The following is a 21727-nucleotide window of genomic DNA, read 5'->3' on the forward strand; positions in this document are numbered from 1 at the left end:
AGCACATCGGTTTGCGTTTTGTTATCTTGGCCTTGGATTTGATAAGGCTGCTGTCAATCATTCACTGTCTCGCTTACATTGGAAGAGACCCAGAATGGGACTGAACCGAGTTACCCCACTTCCGTTTTGAATCCTGACGCTATTGAAGGACTTCCTGTATGACTGTTGTCGGCTTTTTGGCGCCAATCGGGAGAGGTTGGTGCGGCTGCTGTAATGGAGCTTATGGAAGTTTATTTTTTTATTAGCAGCCCCCTTGATAAAGGCACAAGGTATGTTTATGATGTAAATAAGTACATGCTTAAATATTTTGGGTGACGGAAACTGCATTTGTCACATTTAGACTGCAGGACTGGCGAACCTGAAATCCCCGCCCATGCACCAGTGATGGGTCGGTCGCGAACGAAATGGCTCTTATTCATGCAGGTCCATATGACAGAGAATATGTTCTTTTGGTTTTCATATTATAATTTATATTTAATTGTGTTGGTTTTCCAGTGTTTTGTGTTGTTTCACTTTAAATTTGTAAAAGGAAAAAGCTGAAAATTTAAATAGTTAAAAGTTGAAATGTGAATAGTTGATTTTTGTATTATATGATTTATTTATTACATTTTATGTGGAGTGAATAAATATAAGTCTATTTACGGTGGCCCCTACAGACAAAGCACATACATACATACACATATAAACTTCAAATTACGTACGAACCCTGAAGCACGTACAAACTCCAAAACACGTAAAAACTCAGAAGCACATAAAAACTCAAAACACGTACAAAAGACAACAGAAGTGCTCCAGGATGCTGGGCGCAGTGTTGAGCTTTTGTTACCTAGTGGCTACACAAGCCAGCAAGTACCAACGACCTGATTTGGTGTATGGTAATAACAGGTAAATGAACATTATTATTTTTTGAATTATTTGACTATATATGAATGCTTGTGTATAAATACACAAACAATACACATATTGTTTGTGTATGATTTCATGCTTTCAATTGTGTAATTTAAGTGATCTAGTAGCTCTGTTTTGGAAGTTCAGTTCATGCTAGAAATGGGTTTTGGAGTTTGTACGTGTTTTGTCTCTAGGAAAAGGTCCCATGGTGCAGCAAATAAAATGCTCTGTTGAAAGTAGAAAAAGTGAAATGACCCTGTGCACGAGAAAATGCTAACTTCCTGGTTTGAGACCGGATGTGGGTTTGTACATTTCCGGTAGCTTTACTTTGCGGTCAATCGCTACTGCGAAGATCGACTACAAAATCATGTCCAAAATACAAAAACGGAAAGATTGCATTAAGTTACAAAGAGCAGAAGGTGGGAACACCATTACTGTGTCATTAAAAAAAACCCAATTTTAACATTTGAAGAGTGTGGATTGATCGGTTGTTTACATCACTCAACACAAGCAGAACTGCATTACAAAATGAGAAGAGACATCGTCCACATTCAGAAGTATCTCTGTATAGTGACAGTTCTTATGATTTAAACAGGCAAATGTTCAGCATTCAAACTACAGGTGAAGAATAGTCAAAGCCAGATGTCTCCCCGTTATGTTGATATCAGCTAGTCAAGTACACACCTACACATCATATCAACAAACCGTGAAAAAAAAGCCACAGGATATAAAAAGAAGTAAATAAATGATGCTGGTAAGGGTCTCTATATATTAGTATTTAGTATATTAGTATTTACCAAGGGTATTTTGTGACTTACCTATTTTGGGCGATCGTGGCTCAAGAGTTGGGAGTTCGCCTTGTAATCAGAAGGTTGCCGGTTCGAGCTCCGGCTTGGACAGTCTCGGTCGTTGTGTCCTTGGGCAAGACACTTCACCCGTTGCCTACTGGTGGTGGTCAGAGGGCCCGGTGGCGCCAGTGTCCGGCAGCCTCGCCTCTGTCAGTGCGCCCCAGGGTGGCTGTGGCTACAATGTAGCTTGAGTGGATATGTAAAGCGCTTTGGGGTCCTTAGGGACTAGTAAAGCGCTATATAAATACAGGCCATTTACCATTTGCCTTCAAAATTACAGTGGTCCCTCGCTATAACCTTTCGCGGCCTTGCTGTTTTGCAGAATTTTTCTTTTTGTTGTGTGTAAATTTGCATGTTTTTTTTGTCCTTCTACAGAGCCTTGTGTTCTGGGTCCTGATCGGCTGTAGATCATTGTCGACTTCCTCTGTGCCAGCTCGCCTGTACAGGACAGAATCGCTACATCGATCACTAGCAGTAAGTTTTCTCCCCAACAAAATCAATGTCGACAAAATGTTTTGCACCGTCAAAGGCACCTGCGGTAGCACCCAAAACGCAGAGGGAGATGTTAATCATCGCACAAAAAGTTTGACTTCTTGTTGGACACCTGCGATAAACGAGGGACCACTATACAAATACTGAGAAATATAACATTTGAATGCTTTCTCTCTTTTGCTCTGAGGCGCGGGGAAAAAAAATATTGACAAGACGATGAACATCATCTACAGATATATTCAGTAAATGCCCAAGACATCTAGAGAAATGTAAATCGCCGCTTGATTCATCCATTTGGTTGACTTGTTTTGGAAAACCCGACCGTAAACAAGGAGCGAATATAAACAAAGCACTCTACAGGAGTTTCCCCACCGGAAGTAGCATATGCTAAGGTGCACAAAAACTGTCATTTCGGCACTCAGCGGCTTCCTGTTTTCACAAATAATTAAAGAATGACATTTTTGCAGAGATTCTTCTTGAACACTGGCTGTAATATCACTCAGGAATCCGTTTAGTTGTATTTTTGTTCAATTTGGCATTTTTTTGTTTTCACTTTTCATATTTATAAAATGAAGCTGCTTGCGAGATGCGACCACTTCATGTTTCAAATACTGAGAAGCTTCAACAACAAATATGTGTTCAAGCCAGCATGATGTTTGCTCCTGTAACTGATTGTTTTTCCATCTTGTTCTCTGAATATTTACCAAAGGCTCCATAACTAATGTCATTCATTTTGTTTCTTATCATTGAAACTGTTGTAGAAAATCCACTTTGTTAAGAAAACAGAGAAATGACGTCTTTATATGAGACTTCAGAAAAATGTTGTACAAGACAAACTGAACAACATCAGAGCGACATCACGACTTCCTGTAACTTTTCTCTGTCCAGCTAAACATGAGTACCTTCCATTTTCTCCTGCAGAGGATTCTGGGTAAAGTCAATCGTGCACTGACGTCCTGTGTGTGTGTTTTATTGTGCAGATGCAGCTGCAGTCGGCTCAGCAGTGAGAACTGAAGACGTCAGTCAAAGAGAAGGAAAAACAGTCAGAGCTGAGAGGTACAGCTGCTCTTCTTTTAGTACAAACACCATAAATCTGTTGCTCACAATCAAACTTTATTGTATGTTTAAGTTTGTGTCACTTTTCAAACCATCGTTACGAGTGCTTCCCAGAGACGATGAGTGAAAGAGCAAAGAGTAAATTATGAATCAAACTACAGCCACACAGACTCAAGTGTAGTGAATAACTTCCAACAGCTGGATGAATAAGATGAGTTAAAGTTTATATATTAGTCTTTAACAAGGATTTAAAAGACGACACTGATGAGGCGAGCCAGATTTCTTCAGGCAGGTCGTCCCAGGATCGAGGAGTCCTCACAGCAAACATTCAGTCGTCTTTAAGTGTGAGCTGGGAACAGTGAACAGGTTTGTGGCTGCAGCATCTCAGGATGTACACACTGACTGGGACACAAGCACCAGTTCCACTAAATATTCTGGTGCCAGTAACCTGTTAAGATGGAGCAATTTGATGTTATTTAATCAGTTTATTTTTCATCCTGCAGTTAAAATGTATCAAAACAAGATCGTGTGTCTGCAGATGCTGTGATCTGACACACCTGCACAAAATGTGTCAAAGTTCAATAAGTTACATTATTGTAACTGTGATGCGTTCACTGACATGTCCTCATGCTTTGCTGTATATAGAGAACAGAGAGGCTCTGCTTTGTGCTTATATTCTCCTCCTGTGTGTTTGTGTGTGCAGAGTTTCTACCAGAGCCAAATGTCATCTACTCCTCACTGAAGTCGTCCACCAGTCCAACCACTGGGATCCAGCTGCTGCTCTCTAACTGGTCTACACAGCAGCTCAGACCTGACAAATTAAGACAATAACAAATGGTATGTAACTAAAATGTAGATGTAATCCGTGTTTTCATGTCTTCAGTAAATTTCCGGTTATTTCTAAGTGTGCTGTCGTCTCCACAGCAGTGATCTGGTTTCTCTGCAGGTTCTCGTGTGGTTCTGTGGGTTTCATAAAGACGTCTGATGGAAACGTTGAGTTGTTGTGGTGAACCCAAACACACTTCAGTCCTCTTCAGAGCAGATAATGAACTTAATGTGAGCCACAGATTTAAACGCAACAGGAACACTTTCACACATGAGTCTTAGTTACTGTGCAGTTTGGTGTCTGATGATCTGTCAGGAGCAATAAAGAGAACATCTGTGACATCTGTCTTCATCCAGTCTGAGAGAATCTGCAGACAGACGACTGTTTTCAGAAAGTTCATCAGTGAAGTAAATGACTTCAGGCTGGTAGAGCTGAGAGTCAAAACTAAAGTGCTCACAGCACGTTTTCATGCAGTAAGAGTGATGAGAGTGAAATGAAAGCATGATGCAGATTTATAAAGTGATTCAGAGCAGACGACCACATGAAGAAAAATGTATTTTATTGTGTTCATTTACAGTTTAGAAAGGAATGAATCACTGATGATGAATGTGATGTTTGCCTGTAAGCTTTTACTTTGGGAGATGCAATGAACATGATTTAATACCTGAACATTAACATAAAGTCATTATATCTACAGATGGATTTGTCACATTAATTCATATTTTTAAATAGAAACATTTTTCCAGGTAAAAGAAAATAACAGCACCAATAAACTCTTACTGTGCAATGTGTTCGAGTGTCTTCTAAGCATACGGATGTAGTAATTTCCATAAGAAAACTGACAGTAAATCCGTTACAGACACGTCTGCCCCCTGGTGGAAGGTTATCGTCATTTGATTGTTGTTGATTTAAAAGAAAAATTGAGTCTATTCATGAAGCACAGGAAACAACAACCATCTGAAGGCACTTTTACAGAAAAACATTTTAATCAGAAAGTCCCTGAAATCAGCACGAACTGATTGGACAAGTCAGAAAGTTTCTATTAAAGCAGAAAGAAAACTGAACATGATTCCTACTTATAGAAATAAATATATTACATACAGTGTAGAATAACAAAGTTAAGAAGTGCGTTCAGTGCTTAAAGCTGAATATAATAAACATTAGAAGCTTCTGTGATATAAACATGAGTGTTTTATCTGTTTAAAGTGAAGCAGCAGGTAGTTTGATATTAGCTCAGCAGGAGGTCGAGAGCAGGAAGTAGCAGCTACAGCTCACAGTATAAAGACAAGTTTAGTCTGATAAACTTCTTATGAAGACTTCAGCTGGTGTTCATGAAAGTGGATGAGCAGTCAGTGAAAAGCTAAAGGTACAGCTTTAACTTTGAGACAGTTTTCTACTTCTTAAAACTCTGTAATAGATGTTTAAACATGAAATCTGAAAATATCTGCTGGACTGTTTGTTGATGCTTTACACCAAAGAAAATTCTCAACCATCTTTACCCTGAATGCTCAGAATCACCTCTGAGAAGCTGCAGGAGCAAAAGAGAGACTCACAGATCAGGCGAGGAAAAGAAGAAGCTCTGACACATTTCAAACAGGTTGCTGTTCAGCTGGAGGCTGGTAGGAATCCTGTATCTTTTGTTGTTGATGTTTTCTCTACATCAAAAAACCAACAACAAAAGCAACAACAAGCAACGCAAAAACAGACGGACCAACAATCAGTCCAACAGATCCATCCTCCTTCCCTCCATCCTTCTCTGGTTCTCCTTGTTGACCTGCAGGTGAGAAACAGGTGTGAGGTGTCAGCTGTCAGGTAGGTGATGAGTGAAGAACAGAACAGAATCCATTTCCTCTTCAAACTGCTGTCAGACATTATCTACTGCACTCTGATCACATCACTCAGACCAGCTGCTTTCTACAAAGTCTCATCAACAACATCTTTAGAAACAAACATCAACAAGCAGGAAGCAGCTTCACCTCTGATCACACACACACTCAACTCTACTCACTCACCTGGAGGAACAACAACATGAAGGTTGATGCTGCTGATGGATTTCCATGAGCGTGTTTTTCTCACAAAGACACGACACTCGTATGTTCCAGTATCATTAACTGTCACATCCTTCAGAATCAAAGACATGTCTCCATCCTTCATCTTTCTGTCCTGCAGATCCACCCGGTTCATAAAAGATGGATGCTGGTCGTCTGGAACAGACAGATCGTCCCGGTACAAAAGAACATATTCTGACTCCAGATCAGCTCTGCTCCATTTTACTACTATGTTGTTGTTTGGAGCTCGACATGTCAGAATGACGTCGTGTCCAGACTCAGCTGTGACGTTTTTGTGGTCTGAAAAGGAAACACAGAGCAGAGAGGTTACAGATGAAAGTTTGATCTGTTCACTTCTACACCAGCCAATCAGCAAAGAGTTGTACACACTGGGTTAAACACATTAGGCTAAATGTTCATCACACACACACAATATGAACCTGCATCTGTGAAACAAACTGTGTCCTGATTGTTCTCACATTAAGAAATGAATCAAACAAACATGTTGAGGTAGTCCGACTCGAATGTCAAGGAGTTGTAGGGAAAGTTGTAGCGAAGCAGACTACAGAGAAATTTCAGGTTTGCAGACCAGAGGCGGAGCCAGACATTTGAAACACCCGGGGCTTAGCCCAAAAGGGTAGTATGCATGTGGGATTTTGGTTTTTTTTGGGAGGGGGGGGGTAAAAATGACTGAAAGATTAATAGGCTCTGTTTTGAGTTTTGTTCAAAAAAGAATGACTTCATATAGGGAAAAATATATATCACATGTGCAGGACACCTTAAACTAGTTTTTAAGCAGCAAGGCAGAACAAAATCAGGGCTGTATCAAGACATGAGGACTAAACCCCAATTCAACCAGACCCAGAACTGATCCAGAATTAAAACAGGACTACAACAGTTCAAAATCAGGACTACTTAGGATTTAACCAAGACAGAACCAGAATCAGAACTAGATGATAGTAGCACTAAAAATCATCATAGACCTGCACTACACTTATTTTTTAATTCTACCAATGTACAATATTTAGATTGAGAAAAGTTTATATAATTATTTAGCCTTGTTGTGCAAACAAGCCTGCATAACTTAATAAATATAGAATTTGAAAAATAACAAACCTAAAAAGAAACACTAGGTACGAGATACATGAGGACCTGTGATACGGTGATACTTTTGGTAAATAACCATTTGACTAACATGTGTGTCTCACCTGCTCTTGTTCCATCTCTGTTCTGTCCTCATTCTCCATCTCCCTCTCTCTCCCTCTCTGCTCCTCTCTCTCCCTCTCTGTTCCTCTCTCTCCCTCTCTGTTCCTCTCTCTCTCTTTGTGCTGACAATCATCAAATATACAGATATTTACAAACTCTTCAGAAAACACAAACACTTTTTAAATTGTAACATCAAATCAGACTAAATGTTTATTTTTTTTAGATTGATAAATATAAAAAACATATTTGTTAACTTTAAGAGTAAAGTGAGAAACTGTCTGTATTTCTTAATTTTAAATGGCACCAAATTGTATTCAAACTTGAGCCACACTTATGGAGCTCCACAGTTCTTTTCCTGGTGTTTTGGTTGACATCTCTTGATGTTCCCATGTCACAGAAACAGGCTCTGTTAATTAACAAACTTAGTGTACATGTACTCCTAAATTTGATCAAAGTGATAAAAAATAGACAGCTCTGTCTCTCTTTATTCTGACATTTAACTAATTCAAAAGATATTTCAATATTTATCTAAAACAAAAGTTTACTCTAAATTGATGTTGTACAGTAAAAATGTTTTATGTTTTCTCCCTAAAGTGTATGTAAATATCTGGTTTAAACTGTGGATATAATGCTGTGTACTGAAATCCCTCTTGTTTTGCATAGAAATATACTGAACAACATACAAAGCATAATATATAAAATAACATTTACCTGAGTTTTTTCTTTGAAAGAAGCCTCTAATGTCCATTCTTATATTTCAGTACATAACTGAAACCGATTTAGTCGGGGAGGGTAAGAACTGAGAATATGAAATAAACACACGTAAGCTAAGACTCTAAAAAATAGCATTTGTTCGGCTTTTCATTTCGCCATTTGTTGATTCACTTGAAGAGCAAGTAACGTAATATTGGTCAAGTGATCAGTTTGATATCAATCTTTCGTGATTCACAGTCATATTTACATTATTTGTACGGTACGAATGATTTGCTTTGGTACCTGCTCAAACTTAAGCTCTCCTTAGTATGGCTGGCTCTGTTTCTCCAACAGTGCACTCACAGGCAGCAGCTGCCCCGCCCCCTCGCTCAGTCGCTTAGTGCCTGAGCTCGGATCATACCAATATCAGGGGGGATTCACGCACAGTCGTAAATTCCCACAGTGTGCACTATGTGCTTCGAATATTGTGTGTACTTTTTGTTTTATACAGTTGTCAGCCAGGCATCTAACTATGAAAAAATTACACTCCAAAATACCCCGGGCTTCTGACAAAACAACCCGGGCTTAAGCCCAGTAAGCCTCCCCCACGCTCCGCCCCTGTTGCAGACGTGAGCAATTTATTTACAATGAACTCTGTTTAATGTGTAACTTAACAAAACTTTCCCCAAAAGTAACTCGATTAACAAAACTCATCAGTTCATGGACCTGGTAACACAGCTCTCCTCTCCTCTAAAACTCTACACAGATGATTAAAAAGACACAAAACCTCGACACACTTCTAATTGGCACATTTACGTAACTAAATGTCTCTATTTATAAAAACAAGATTCGACAAACCCCTTCAGAACTTGAAACAAACAAAATGAAGCATTTCTATGGAAAAAGAAACCCCTCCGCTTGATGTCACATCAGCAGGACTTAAAACAACAAAATGCTAGGCAGCACACCACCTGCACACCACCTGCACACCAGTTGGTGGCGATAATGCACCATTTGCACCAACCGGCCGTCGTGAGGGTGTCACACTGCGTTCGCGCAAACACAAGCGATGGAGGCACTTGTAGAACTTTGGAAAGCTCATCCGAGCCTTTTCGATGTGGCCTCACAAAATTATCATGACCACAATAACCGTGAAAATAGTTGGATCTACACTGCTGCTCAATCACAGCTGCCTGATCATGTTTTTCATTAGCAATTTAGCAAAGTTGATGGTGGTGGTGTGTGTGTCTGTGTGAGTGAGAGACAGAGAGAGCGAGCGACCGAATTTCTGTTATAACCTTCATGTTATGGAGGCACAGTGTGAGCACTCGGGTCGCATCAGAGCATCCGGTCGTATAGTGTGAGACCCTGCATCGTGACCTACCTACTTCTAACCCCTGCGAGTCAATCGTGCAGTTTGAGCAGGAGCTGAATCGCGCGACTGAAAAAATCGCACAGTGTGAGCACAGCTTAAAGCAGCTCCAACATCTAACAGCGGGTAAGAAATAGATCGATAGGATTTTAAAATAAAACTCACCTGCCCAGGTAAACCTCACGAGGGAGACAGACAGTAAAGTCCAGCAGAGCCACGGAGATGTTACAGCAAACATGTTTCATTAGACACATTCAGTGCACGTAAATCAATGTGGGAGAGTGGAGCCGGCTGTTTTTGTTTTTTTCCTTTTGTCATGCTTCACGTCCGCGCTTGTTATTGGATAAGCCTGCTGTCAATTATTCACTGTTTCGCTAACACTGGCTGTGCCTCCCCGGTAGTCCTCCCAAAGGCGGAGTCACTCCCAGAGGAGTCCCAAAGGCTTCGGTGTCAAACTAACTTTTAGTGAAGTCAGACGGAAACGCCGCTACATGTGGTTTCCTCCGCACACTGGTGAGCGGCCTTTATTTAGCATACTGGCTCGTTTGTGTAGCGACGCTGAAGAAAAGGAGGAGCTTTGTACTCTTGTGAAACGCCTACTGCTGCTTCGTTCCCTCCCTTTAGTCCGCTCGAGGGGACGAAGAACGTTTGGTTTTATCTCGGTCGTTAACGGATAATGTAGAAAAAAAGATTTGGGATATCCAGTACTCGAAGACGACAATGATTTAACTTTGAAGTTATAACTATTTTTAGAACTCGGGACTCAGCGTCGAGGAAACTGTTTATTCAACATCCAGCACAACATGTTGTCTGCCCGACGTTTGCCATCGGGCACAAAAGCCTGTAACTTCTACAGCCTCGGCGTGTTGGGGTAAGTAAAACACAGACATAAATTGAGGAGATTGTTTCAGGCCTGGTTACAGAGCAGATGAAGCCCCATATGTATGGCCGTGCTGGGCTCTCGCTGTGGTATTTCCCGTCGTTACTGCTCGCCCTAATGCGGACAAAATGGTGTCACGTCATGTAAGGCTGTGTAGTTCTACAGTCAGGAGAGACGGAGAGAGGAGCGGCCTGCAGAGAGCTTATGCTGCAAGAAATGCAGTTCGTTCGTTTTATATTCAGTGTGATCATTTGGGTTGTTATGATTGGAGTCTTATGGACATAAAATTGGGATTTCCAGAGAGATCTGCCTAAGAAATATAACGTCACAGTTCTGTAAGAGTATTTTAAGTGGCCAAAAGAACTGCAGTCATTGTAATATGGGTACAATTACGCGGTTATAAACACTTCAAAAACAGGCCGTTTTTATATATAACCCCTCCATGAATCCTGATCGTTACAGTCTATTTACCAACACCATAAACCTTCGACATTACCCGACTTGGACTTCGTGAATAATGTAAACTACTAACGGAGGGTTACAACGTGAGTTAGGAGGTAATTTCCTTAAGGGTGGGTTTTGATAATCAATTTTCCGATTAAAGTCGATTCTAGCTTGAATACAGCGATATCGATTCATTAAAACCATGAATCCATTTTTAAATATAAACGTATTTTGCTCGAAACGTCAGAATCTCAGGTTAAAGCAGCTCACAAAACTATTTCAACAACTACCAAACAGCTAAAACGGTAAATGAGAGCAGGTAAACCGATTCGGCACAAAGTGCAAATCTGCTATAAAAAGCAGGGCAAGAAAATCTCCTTCAGGTTTTTCTGTTTTATTCTCAGTTACTTTGACACAAAGGCATCTGCTGCGATGCTCACACCTCTGATGAAGTCTCACAAGTGTCAGTACTAATAAATGATCAAATTTCTAATATTTCTGACTGTCTGAGGCAAAATTTCCCCAATTCAGATAGAATCGAATCAAATCTAGAAATCATTGATGATACCCAGCCCTAAATTTCCCACAGAAGTGTAACTCAAGTTTTATTGCTAAAAGACAGAAAGCGAGCAGTATATGCTTATTAGGATAGAAGTCTTTGCAGCCAGTGGCAGTACAAAAGTAACCTCCTTTAGGTGCTTTTTAGTAGATTTTTTCAGTTTCACAGTTACCGTTTCCATCACAAGAACTTCCCATCACTAATTCTGACACTATTGTTTTTAACACCCAGTTTCAATTCAACTCTTTGTTGCTCACTGCAGCAGCAACCAATCAACCCTGCCACATCATATTTTGTACAGGCACAAACATTTATTAAATCCGGCTTCAAAGTGTTAAATCAATCACATTTTGTAGTGTAGGGCTCAATGGTGTAAACGTAAGCCTTAGCCATCAGTAGTCATTCATGTCCACTTTGTGTGACAGAACTGTAAAGGTGCAGGTTCTCGGTTAAAAGGGACAATGGCGCCACCTACTGTCTCAAATGTCACCCTGCACTGAATGGCAAAGGATTGTAGACGATAATAATAACAAGCGTAGTGGAGGTACGTCGAGGTAAATCGTCGTGGACTAAAATATGTTGATAAACTTTAATATCAATAAGTGGTGCTATGAGCACAGCACTTGATGTAGGACAAAAATGACTGCGTATTCAGCCAGGCTCTAAAGCAGTCCTGTAGTTGTGGGTGTGCTTCCACAGGACAAGTTTTAATAGTTCTAATAGTTTCAAGTGTGGTTTCGCCCATAGTCCGAGACTACACGTGTTGACATAATTTTAAAAGTACAGACTTCAGGTTTTCCTGATTAAAATCTCATTTTTATGATATGAAACCAGGGTGAGACCGCAGTTAACTGATGATAGTCTGATTGTACAGATTTCTCCTCTTTGTTATTTAGTCTTGATGTCTACTATTTATATTCCGGCACAGTTGGTGTGCAGCACCCACAATTTCGTTGTATATGTACAGTGACAAAAAGTTATTCTTTTAAGAGCTATGCTAACGTTATCATCCAGACAGCAGTAACAATCACCACTGTTAGCTAGTGGTGCTAGCTAACACCGGCTAGCTAGCTGTTAGTTAGCTTGGCATTTGGCCGGCCACTGCTCTTCGTTTTGGAGAGCAGATGCCGCCCACTCTATGCTATTATTTGACCGGTCATTCTGCACATAGATACAAATACCCATTCCTCTACTTTGACGTATCGCTTGATTGTCAAATGGGCTAACCGGTGTCGATTCAGCGTCCATCTTTGACATGAGGAGCTAGTAGGCCTTCTCAGGAACAGGAGTAGATCGGGTGGTCAGTATATGTCTACTACAGACACAATGACGGGTGTGGAAAGCGATGTTGTAGCCAAACATTGTCTTGATCTCAACTCCCCACCCCCAGTCTTGTGCAAACGCTTCTTCGATCTCGTCGCCAAGCTAAGTTAAACTAACTCCCAGGCGTTAATGCTAATGCTAATAATGCTAGTGTCTTGTATTTACACCGCTGCTGCAGTTTTCAAAATACATTTGATGAAAGTCAAATCCCACCTGCAGATACCAACACGATCAAGCCGGTAAAGAGCACCGCATCGATCCTGCAGGAGTTCCCAGGACCCATCTCGTATCTTGTTCTGCTGATCCTGAGATTAGAGTATTTTGAACGGTCTTTTTAATGCGATGGGACTGTGTGCGATTATGGGAGGTGCTTAAAAAGGGACTTGAATGTGGCAATGGACTTGACAAAACTGCCCTTTTTGATAATTTGGTAATAGTAATAATAAAAATTGTTCTGCAGTAGTTTGTGTATTACACTGTAGTGAAATCGTTGTATATTTATTTCTAAGTCAGATATTCAAAGACTAGTTTTGAGTGCAAGCCTCACCTGCCTTACTTGTATTTGTTTTTAACACTGCATGCTAATCAGTCATATCCTAATATGTATGACTATATATTTATCTAAAAGAATGGATATTTCAAAAGTTAAGTGTTTTTTACCTATCTGATTTTTTTACACTGTGGTAATTTCATGTAATTTCATGATAAGGCTGGCTATGTTATATGATTGAAGTCTGATGGACATAAAAAAATATGGCTTTCCAGAGAGATCTAGCTAAGAAATATAACATCACAGTTCTGTAAGCATATTTTAAGTGATCAAAAGGACTGTAACAATTGTGCTGTTATAAAGACACTTCAAAAACAAGTCATGTCTTTATATATAACCCCTTCACAAATCCTGTTCATTACAGTTTATTTACCAAAACATACCACTATAAGCCAATATATTAGACATAAGAAAAACAGAGAAACATTGGAAATCACTTTGTGGCACAACACCTGAAACAACACTATAAACCTTTGACATAACCTGACTTGCACTTCCTGGATAATGTGAACTACTAATGGTTACAACGTGAGTTAGGAAATAATTTCCCACAGAAGTCTAAATCAAGCTAGCTTAAATGCTACATTTTTGCTGAATATACTGCACACTTAATAATAGTTAAACAAACAAACAAAAACAACAGCTCTGCTGTCCACTCTGTGACAGAGGCAAAAATTTCTCTGCCTTGTGCATGAATACATCTTCTGCTACATTAGAAGACATCAACATAAGTTGTCTAGGCAGGTTACTGTGTATGATGTGCCAGGCGTGTACCTTATTATAGTAAACTCTTAAGTTATAATTGATATTTATATTTTATTTACATTCATGTTTTAACACATTTCTGTTTATTCACATATAAAAACATGTGTTTTGTGAGTTTTTTGTCTTTTATCTAGTAGCTTGTTAATTCACTCATTGTCCTTTCCCCACTGTTTTCCTTTGCCCCTTTAGCGCCTACTCGGGTCAGCTTGCCATGGTTTTCAGGGGTTTCCATTAGGTCATAGTACTTGGTACCCAGTTTTTTTTAGTACCTATTCTGCCAGGGTTCTGTTCTGTGACATCAACAGATTGCATGGCACCTACGACTAGTCAGCGGCAGCACTTGACGAGTCACGTTTGTCTTGTCACGCAAAATCAAAGCTGAGACCCTGAAACGAGCACTGTGGTCCCCAAGTCTTCCTTAAAGCCACAGACTGAGCAGCAGTTATATCGTCGCCTCAGCGTCCATGGTTGTTGTGGTGTTTGTCACGGGAAGCATGGCCACTTTGCCACAACGAACCCATGCACACTAGGTGGAACTCGATTGTTATGGAAGATCAGAATCAGAATATTTTATTAATCTCTAAGGAAATTATTACAGCTGCTCAAAAACAGTAACAATAACAGACTGAACTAAATTCAATAATACAATATATTACAAAGTTACAAAATAAAAAAAGCTCTAATATATACAAATAGCTAAATAATAAATATTCAGAATATTACAGAGGTTAAATATATATGATTGACTGTAAACTGTAAAACTTGGTTATTTTCTCTGTAGAGCGTGTGCTGTGTATTAGATGGAGGAGTTGTACAGAGATAGAGCCTCAGGGAGAAACGATTTCTGTGTTATTCAGTGGTGCATTATGGGTAATCTCAGTCTCGCACTGAAGGTGCTTCTGTGACTGGCCAGCACGTCATGGAGTGGGTGGGAAGTATTGTCCAGCATTGCCCTTATCGTGGACATCTGCCTCTCCGAGACCACCCATAGAGTCTAGCTCCATCCCCACAACATTACTGGCCTTGTGGATCAGTTTATTGCATCTGCGACCCTCAACCTGCTGCCCCAGCATGCAAAGGCATAGAGGATGGCCCTGGCACACCTCTTGCCCTGTGGTAGCTGAGATAAACATCCTACTAGTCGACCATAATTTGTCACTTAGTGATATGTGGATCTCTTTTTAATTTCATTGTTATGAAGGAAGGACGGCTCAGGGTTTAAGTAATCAGCATCATGGGCTCATCCGTTTAGAATGAGAATAAGCAGTCATCTAATCATTCACAGGGTTCTCCGTTCATTCTCAAATCAATAAAGGAAAGAAGGAAAGACACAGTCCATGTGTGTCCAATTAAGGACAAGCACCACACCCAATAAAAGGTGAGAGGACTAAACAAGGTGCATCTGGTGAAGTGAGTGGGTGTGCTAGGATGTGCTAAAAGATGGGTCTTTACAACAGTCATAGCTGTTGATGATTTCAGTTACATATATATATATATATATATATATATATATATATATATATATATATATATATATTGCTGGGTAGCTAAGTTATAATTATACAATTTATCAGCAGAATACTAAGTAACAAAAGCTTTTAAATAAACGGCATGGAGCACACATGCAAACATTGCATTTCAATATAGTGGAATAAAAGCAGAAGGTAGGGCTGTGCGATATGACCAAAATCTCATATCCTGACATAAGACATTTATCATCCCGACAACGATATATATCACAAATTTTAGAAATAAGTTCCTGGATTTGCTTTGACTGGTCTTTCTGTTTGTCATCATTCATTTAGTTTATTTTAAACAGTCTCAACAGGATATTCAGCTTTATTGTGAAAGGTTTATGTGGAAAATAAACAAGCGGAGAGCGGAGCCACAAGCTGGGCTTACCGTCGTTGTTGCTACTGACAACATGTAATAACAGTGGCTTGTCCGTAGTGTGGTTATTTTAAATATAAGAGAAAGAGAGAAATGTAAGAAATTAAAATAGCCACTACAGTGACCATCAAAACCATGAAAAAATATTGCAGCAAACAGTTTATTTTGCTGCACCACAAAACAAACGATAGCGTGTAATATGAAACAATAGATGTTTATATATCGTCATCTGATATATATCATTATATCGATCAGCCCTAGCAGAAGGCTGTGGAGCATCATAAGGTATGACCGTGGTATGTGATCTCTCTGAGCAGGCAAAATTTAAGCCGCCACGTCTTGTGCAACTGGGAGGACTCAGGACCTCTCCCTCCAGTCCATTTATGATTGGTCTGTAATCACACAGGTACAGAGTTCTGTCAGTTTGAGCTTTTTTCTTTCTTGAAGATACAGAGTCCCAAAATGCATCTGAATTACTTTAATAATTCCTTTTTTACAACAGCAATCAAGCTTTTAAATAACAGTTTTTAGAGTTATTTGCAATATGAGTATATACTAACAAGTATCTTTGTAATTATAGATAATAAAAAATTTTTTTAAAAAAAAGCATCTATTTCTTTCTTATTTCTTTAATGTTTATTGACTCTGTGAATTTGTGGCAGTACTTGAGTCCACAACAAATTTCCCTAAGGGGACAAATAATACATCATATAATATTGTAACTGTGCTTATTTACAAGATGTTTATTTACTTTATAACATTCATAAGTTAAACAGTTTGAATTTGGATAGAAAACATTATTAAATGTTCACATGTCAAAGGAAACCTTACTCAGAATCTCCTCTAAGCTGCACTCTGACAACAGTCCAGCTCCATCAATGATCCCATTGTAGTTTTTATTAGTTACATGATGTTTATAGTGAGTGGGCTTCTTTGCATGCTGCTCAGTGTCTTTGTCCCTTTGATGGGGTGTTGTTGTCACCCTGCTGGGTCCATAGGAGCCTCTACCATCATCCATCCACTATAGTGCTGCAGAAACTGTGCAGCCCCCACCCCGCCTCTACATGTTTGCACTGAGTAGGAGATGCTCTGTATCTCATTGTACTTCTGTATAGTGGCAATAAAGGCATTCTATTCCTTTTATATTTAAACTTTATGAAGTTAATGATTTCATAGTTTGTGTGACATTCTGCTGTGTTAACCATCCAGCAGCTCTGTGCTCCGTCAGTCCAACAGCCTCCTCCATCAGCACGCTCATCTTTCACTACATTATTGTTCAAAAGAGGAAAAGCTCATGAAATAATCTGTACTTCAGTTGTGTAGTGAGACCAGGAGTTAGCCAGGATCAGTCCTTCATACTTCAATGTTTCTTTTCCACCTTTTTGTTTCTGTGTTCTGATGTTGGACTGTGTTTCTGTTGATCGGTGGGCCTAAACTTGATCTTGGAGCCTGGACCTCCTTGTTTATATATGAATCAATAAATTGTCTCCATCTAAGTGCTTTCCTTCTAGAGTTCACACGCTGATGAAACTTACATTCACTATCTTGTCCAAGGATACTTTCTGTAATCAAATCACCAAGCTTCCAGTCGATGATGATGCATGAGTCTTTATGTGTTTCCGTGTGTTTGAATGTGTCTAATTACGCTGTGTTGAACTTAATGAATCAGAGGTGGATGTCATTTGATCTTTGGAGGACACTATTGCTTACTCATGCATATCACACATGTATAGTCATAACTGACCCCTGATCTCCTGACTGTTCTTCAGACCTGATTCTGGGATCTTACTTGATGGTGTGCAAATAGCATGAGACAATATATACAGCAAATATATAGCTCTGTTTTGTAGTTTTTGGCAAAGTGTGTGTTTCCTAATTCTTGTGGCGCTAACAACAAATATGGTCGTGAGTTTGTCCACAATATCCACAGTGGCCCACAGCGCTGCTGAGACCTTCTGCCAGTTATTTTCCAAGAAATATTTTTGTAATTCTACACAGGAAATAAAGACCTCATTATTAATGAAACTCTTCTTTTTGGTTGTTTTTTCCAACCTGATTGATTTTTTGTGGCTTTTCTTGTGCAGAGAGTGATGAGCTGCAGTCTGCTCAGCAGTGAGAACAGAAGATGTCAGCTGATACGGATGAATATCACCAAAGAGAAGAGAGGCTGAAAGGTACAACTGATCTTCTTTTAGTACAAAGAAATGAATCTATTTCCGAAGGATTGAGGGGTTTTTTGTTATGTGGTAATCTAACAAACCAGTTATTTTCACTGGGCACCAGCCGTGCAAGCAATGGCAGCAGCCCATTTGTTGATTTTCATTTCTGACACTGTATTGCATAATCAACTGTCTTAATGTGACCGGCCCCTTCTCTACCTTTGCTGTGCGCTCACCCAGAAAAGTGGAGCTGAAAGGCTGAGAGAAAACAATGAGAAAGCATGGAGAGAATTTACCTCAGAAGAATTGCAAACGAGTATGATATTATTCATAAGCGTAAACAAAGATTTAGAAATGTGTGCAATGATTTGTGTGTAACTTTTGAGGACTCTCAGGTGCCACAAACAAATATGAAGCAATCTGATGTAAAACTATTTTACAATTAAGTACATCTGAACCTGAATACTGATCATTTACGCACGATTTAAATGTCAGATATCTAAAACTACACGTAACATCTGTCTCTCTGTGGACTGATCGCCTGATAGGTGCACATGACATCGTGTGTCCATGTGGGCTTTTAGGCACTAAAGTGCAGCTTTTAATTACTGTCACATGCTGCAGTGCAACAAAGAACTAAACCAACAACAGTAACAGAATACATGTACCGGCGTTCCACATTTAAAATACAAATATGAGTAACTGTATTCTATTCTACAGTTACTGTGTTGAAATAAATAGAATACACAGCGGACATTTCTGGTTTCATATGTTAGGCTATGCCTTCTCCAATTTTGGTGCTTTAATGCAGACAGGCACAGGTTTAGCTCAGTTGGATGAGCATGTAGTCATATTGCACGGCTGGGAGCGGCCGGCCCAGGTTCAAGTATGACTCGCGGCCCCTTTATCTATTAATTTTTTTTAACTCAATATTCATCTGGGGCTAATACAGTTTCTCTTATTCTGATTGCTGCAAATCCAAATAAAACACACAGTAAGAGGCTCTAATGTAAGTGTTCTGTTAATGTTGGTGGCGTCAGTTACACATTGGATCCAGAGCCAGCACAATGTGCAGGGTCATACAGGGCAGTACACGGGCAGGAATACATAAAACACAATTACTTAAAAGAAATCAATAAATACACAAACACTTCAACCAGTGCTTTCTCAGACTGGATGAGTAACGGGAACCACTCACTGTCGGATCTGTAAGTGCTAAAATTATACTGTTACTCGAACCATCCAGTCGTTCTCTAAAATTGAACATTAACTTTCTTAAAAGTGTATCCTGCAAAGGATTCTCATCACATCATTATATGCAACATGCAGCTTCTGCATGCTACTTTGTTTGTAGGATGACCACAAGGGGGCAGTATCTATCCAAATACTATTTAAATTTGAAAACATAAAATACAATTTAAAAAAAAAGCCTTATGATATGAACAAGACTTTAACAAGGATTTAAAAGACGACACTGATGAGGCGAGCCAGATTTCTTCAGGCAGGTCGTCCCAGGATCGAGGAGTCCTCACAGCAAACATTCAGTCGTCTTTAAGTGTGAGCTGGGAACAGTGAACAGGTTTGTGGCTGCAGCATCTCAGGATGTACACACTGACTGGGACACAAGCACCAGTTCCACTAAATATTCTGGTGCCAGTAACCTGTTAAGATGGAGCAGTTTGATGTTATTTAATCAGTTTATTTTTCATCCTGCAGTTAAAATGTATCAAAACAAGATTGTGTGTCTGCAGATGCTGTGTGATCTGACACACCTGCACAAAATGTGTCAAAGTTCAATAAGTTACATTATTGTAACTGTGATGCGTTCACTGACATGTCCTGATGCTTTGCTGTATACAAAGAGAACAGAGAGGCTCTGCTTTGTGCTTATATTCTCCTCCTGTGTGTTTGTGTGTGCAGAGTTTCTACCAGAGCCAAATGTCATCGACTCCTCACTGAAGTCGTCCACCAGTCCAACCACTGGGATCCAGCTGCTGCTCTCTAACTGGTCCACACAGCAGCTCAGACCTGACACATTCACTGTAAACACACTGGTTTATATTCTGTTTGTTCTCCTCATGAAGGAAACCTCACACAACCTCTGAGGGCAGAAAGTTAAATGGAGAGTTTTTGTTATTGTTTTCTTTTATAAAGAAGCTGAAAAATTTACTTTCTTAAACTTTTTATATTAAAAAGATAACATTTTCTTCACCATACCTTTCAGAATAAAAGCATGACCAAGACATCATTTACACATAAACAATAATAAATGGTATTTAACTAAAATGTAGATGTAATCCATGTTTTCATGTCTTCAGTAACTTTGCTGTTATTTATGTTATTTCTAAGTGTGCTGTCGTCTCCACAGCAGTGATCTGGTTTCTCTGCAGGTTCAATAAACTTGGGTCTCACTTGATCTTCTCGTGTGCTTCTGTGGGTTTCACAAAGATGTCTGATGGAAAACGTTGAGTTGCTGTAGTGAACCCAAACACACTTCAGTCCTCTTCAGAGCAGATAACAAAGTTCATGTGAGTCACAGACTTAAAGCAGCAGGAACACTTTCACACAAGAGTCTTAGTTACTGTGAAGTTTCATGTCTGTTGACAATAGACCTGAGAGTCATCTGCTTATCAGACATTACACATTTGATTTTAACAGATTTGATGGACAAAATCAATCTCAGGCACAGCTGGACTCAGCTTCTTCTATATCTACACGATGGATCGTAGTTCATTATAAAACATGATTTTTAAACTTATTTTATAACTAAAATGTTCAACAGCACGTTTCAATGAAGGAAGAAAAACGTGGCAACTCTATAAGGAGAATAGATTGTAACAAAGTCAAACTCTTTTTTTTTAATAGATACATTAAAATTTGGGGATATGAAAGAAACTCCATTAATAAACTCCCTGTATATACAGTGTGTTGGAGTTTCTTCTAACCATATGATGAAACTGTCTTCAAAAGAAAGCTCAGTGAATGCATCACAGACACATCTGCTTGTGCCCTCTGGTGGAAGGCTGTTTGACACTGGACCTTAAACATTCGTTTGGAGACCTCGGTAACAGACTCAACAGTTCTTCTGTCTGTAATATGTGGATCACTCAGTGTTTGTCTTCACTTACCCGCAGGTTTTAATTCAGGTGGCCATACAAAACAAACAAACAAAGCAAACAAACAAACAAAGCAAACAAAAACAAAACATTTGAGGGCTCTGAGGAGCTTTTACAAACCTCCATGTACTTAAATTCATGAGACTATAATCAGTGTATTTATTGATATTGTTTATGTCTGCAGGTGTTCTGTCAGCAGTGGGGAGATTGTTTTCACTGAGGTGACCGCTGCTTCCAGAAACATTACAGCATGATGAATAAGAGGTGTTACTCACTTTCTCATTAAATCTGCTTAATAATAATTTTAAATAAGTATCACCTGCACTATCATCTGATATTTATTTTCAGTGATGATTTTTTTTTATAAGAAGCTGATTTAATGAGAAAGTGAGTTTTTTTTTGGCTGCTGTTCCAAGATTAAACCATGCTCCAGTGGTGCCATCTACTGACATTAACCTGCAACAACAGGCCCTCAAACTGATTCTGCAGCACTCAAAATTTTAAAAATCCACTTTGTGAATGAGCAGCAGCTGTTTTGTTTCTGATATGAAGCAAACGTCACACTAACATATATAAGCTATGGGTCGCCTGCTCAACCCCTAGAATATGTGG

The 21727-nt window shown here is 39.4% G+C and overlaps 1 protein-coding gene and 3 long non-coding RNA genes across 5 annotated transcripts in view; 2 read left to right on the top strand and 2 right to left on the bottom strand.

Moving 5' to 3' along the window:
- LOC309696007 (butyrophilin-like protein 2) overlaps positions 1–13086 on the bottom strand; it is a 48588-nt gene extending 35502 nt beyond the window's left edge. The window contains exons 1-2 of the mRNA XM_082517039.1: positions 12849–13086; positions 6123–6458 (exon numbers count right to left, since the gene is read on the bottom strand). Of these exons, the coding sequence (XP_082373165.1) occupies positions 6123–6458; positions 12849–12918 (406 nt within the window). The 5' untranslated portion in view covers positions 12919–13086. The remainder of the gene's footprint in view (positions 1–6122; positions 6459–12848) is intronic.
- On the top strand, positions 182–4334 carry LOC309696405. Of its 2 annotated transcripts, XR_014273462.1 has the most exons (5): positions 182–269; positions 2112–2210; positions 3209–3284; positions 3988–4121; positions 4231–4334. It is a non-coding gene; the product is annotated as an uncharacterized lncRNA (long non-coding RNA). The 2 variants fall into 2 exon arrangements; XR_014273463.1 differs by lacking the exons at positions 182–269; positions 2112–2210 and having other exon boundaries at positions 2835–3284; positions 4231–4330.
- LOC309696671 lies at positions 6813–8630 on the bottom strand. The gene is made up of 3 exons (XR_014273578.1): positions 8361–8630; positions 8076–8163; positions 6813–7486 (listed from the first exon to the last, which is right to left on the bottom strand). It is a non-coding gene; the product is annotated as an uncharacterized lncRNA (long non-coding RNA).
- On the top strand, positions 9887–20415 carry LOC309696386. The gene is made up of 3 exons (XR_014273451.1): positions 9887–10300; positions 17925–18014; positions 19920–20415. It is a non-coding gene; the product is annotated as an uncharacterized lncRNA (long non-coding RNA).
- Positions 20416–21727: the final 1312 nt, after the last annotated feature.

Source organism: Aulonocara stuartgranti (assembly GCF_965226115.1).
Source record: "Aulonocara stuartgranti genome assembly, chromosome: 3".
Taxonomy (NCBI): domain Eukaryota; kingdom Metazoa; phylum Chordata; class Actinopteri; order Cichliformes; family Cichlidae; genus Aulonocara; species Aulonocara stuartgranti.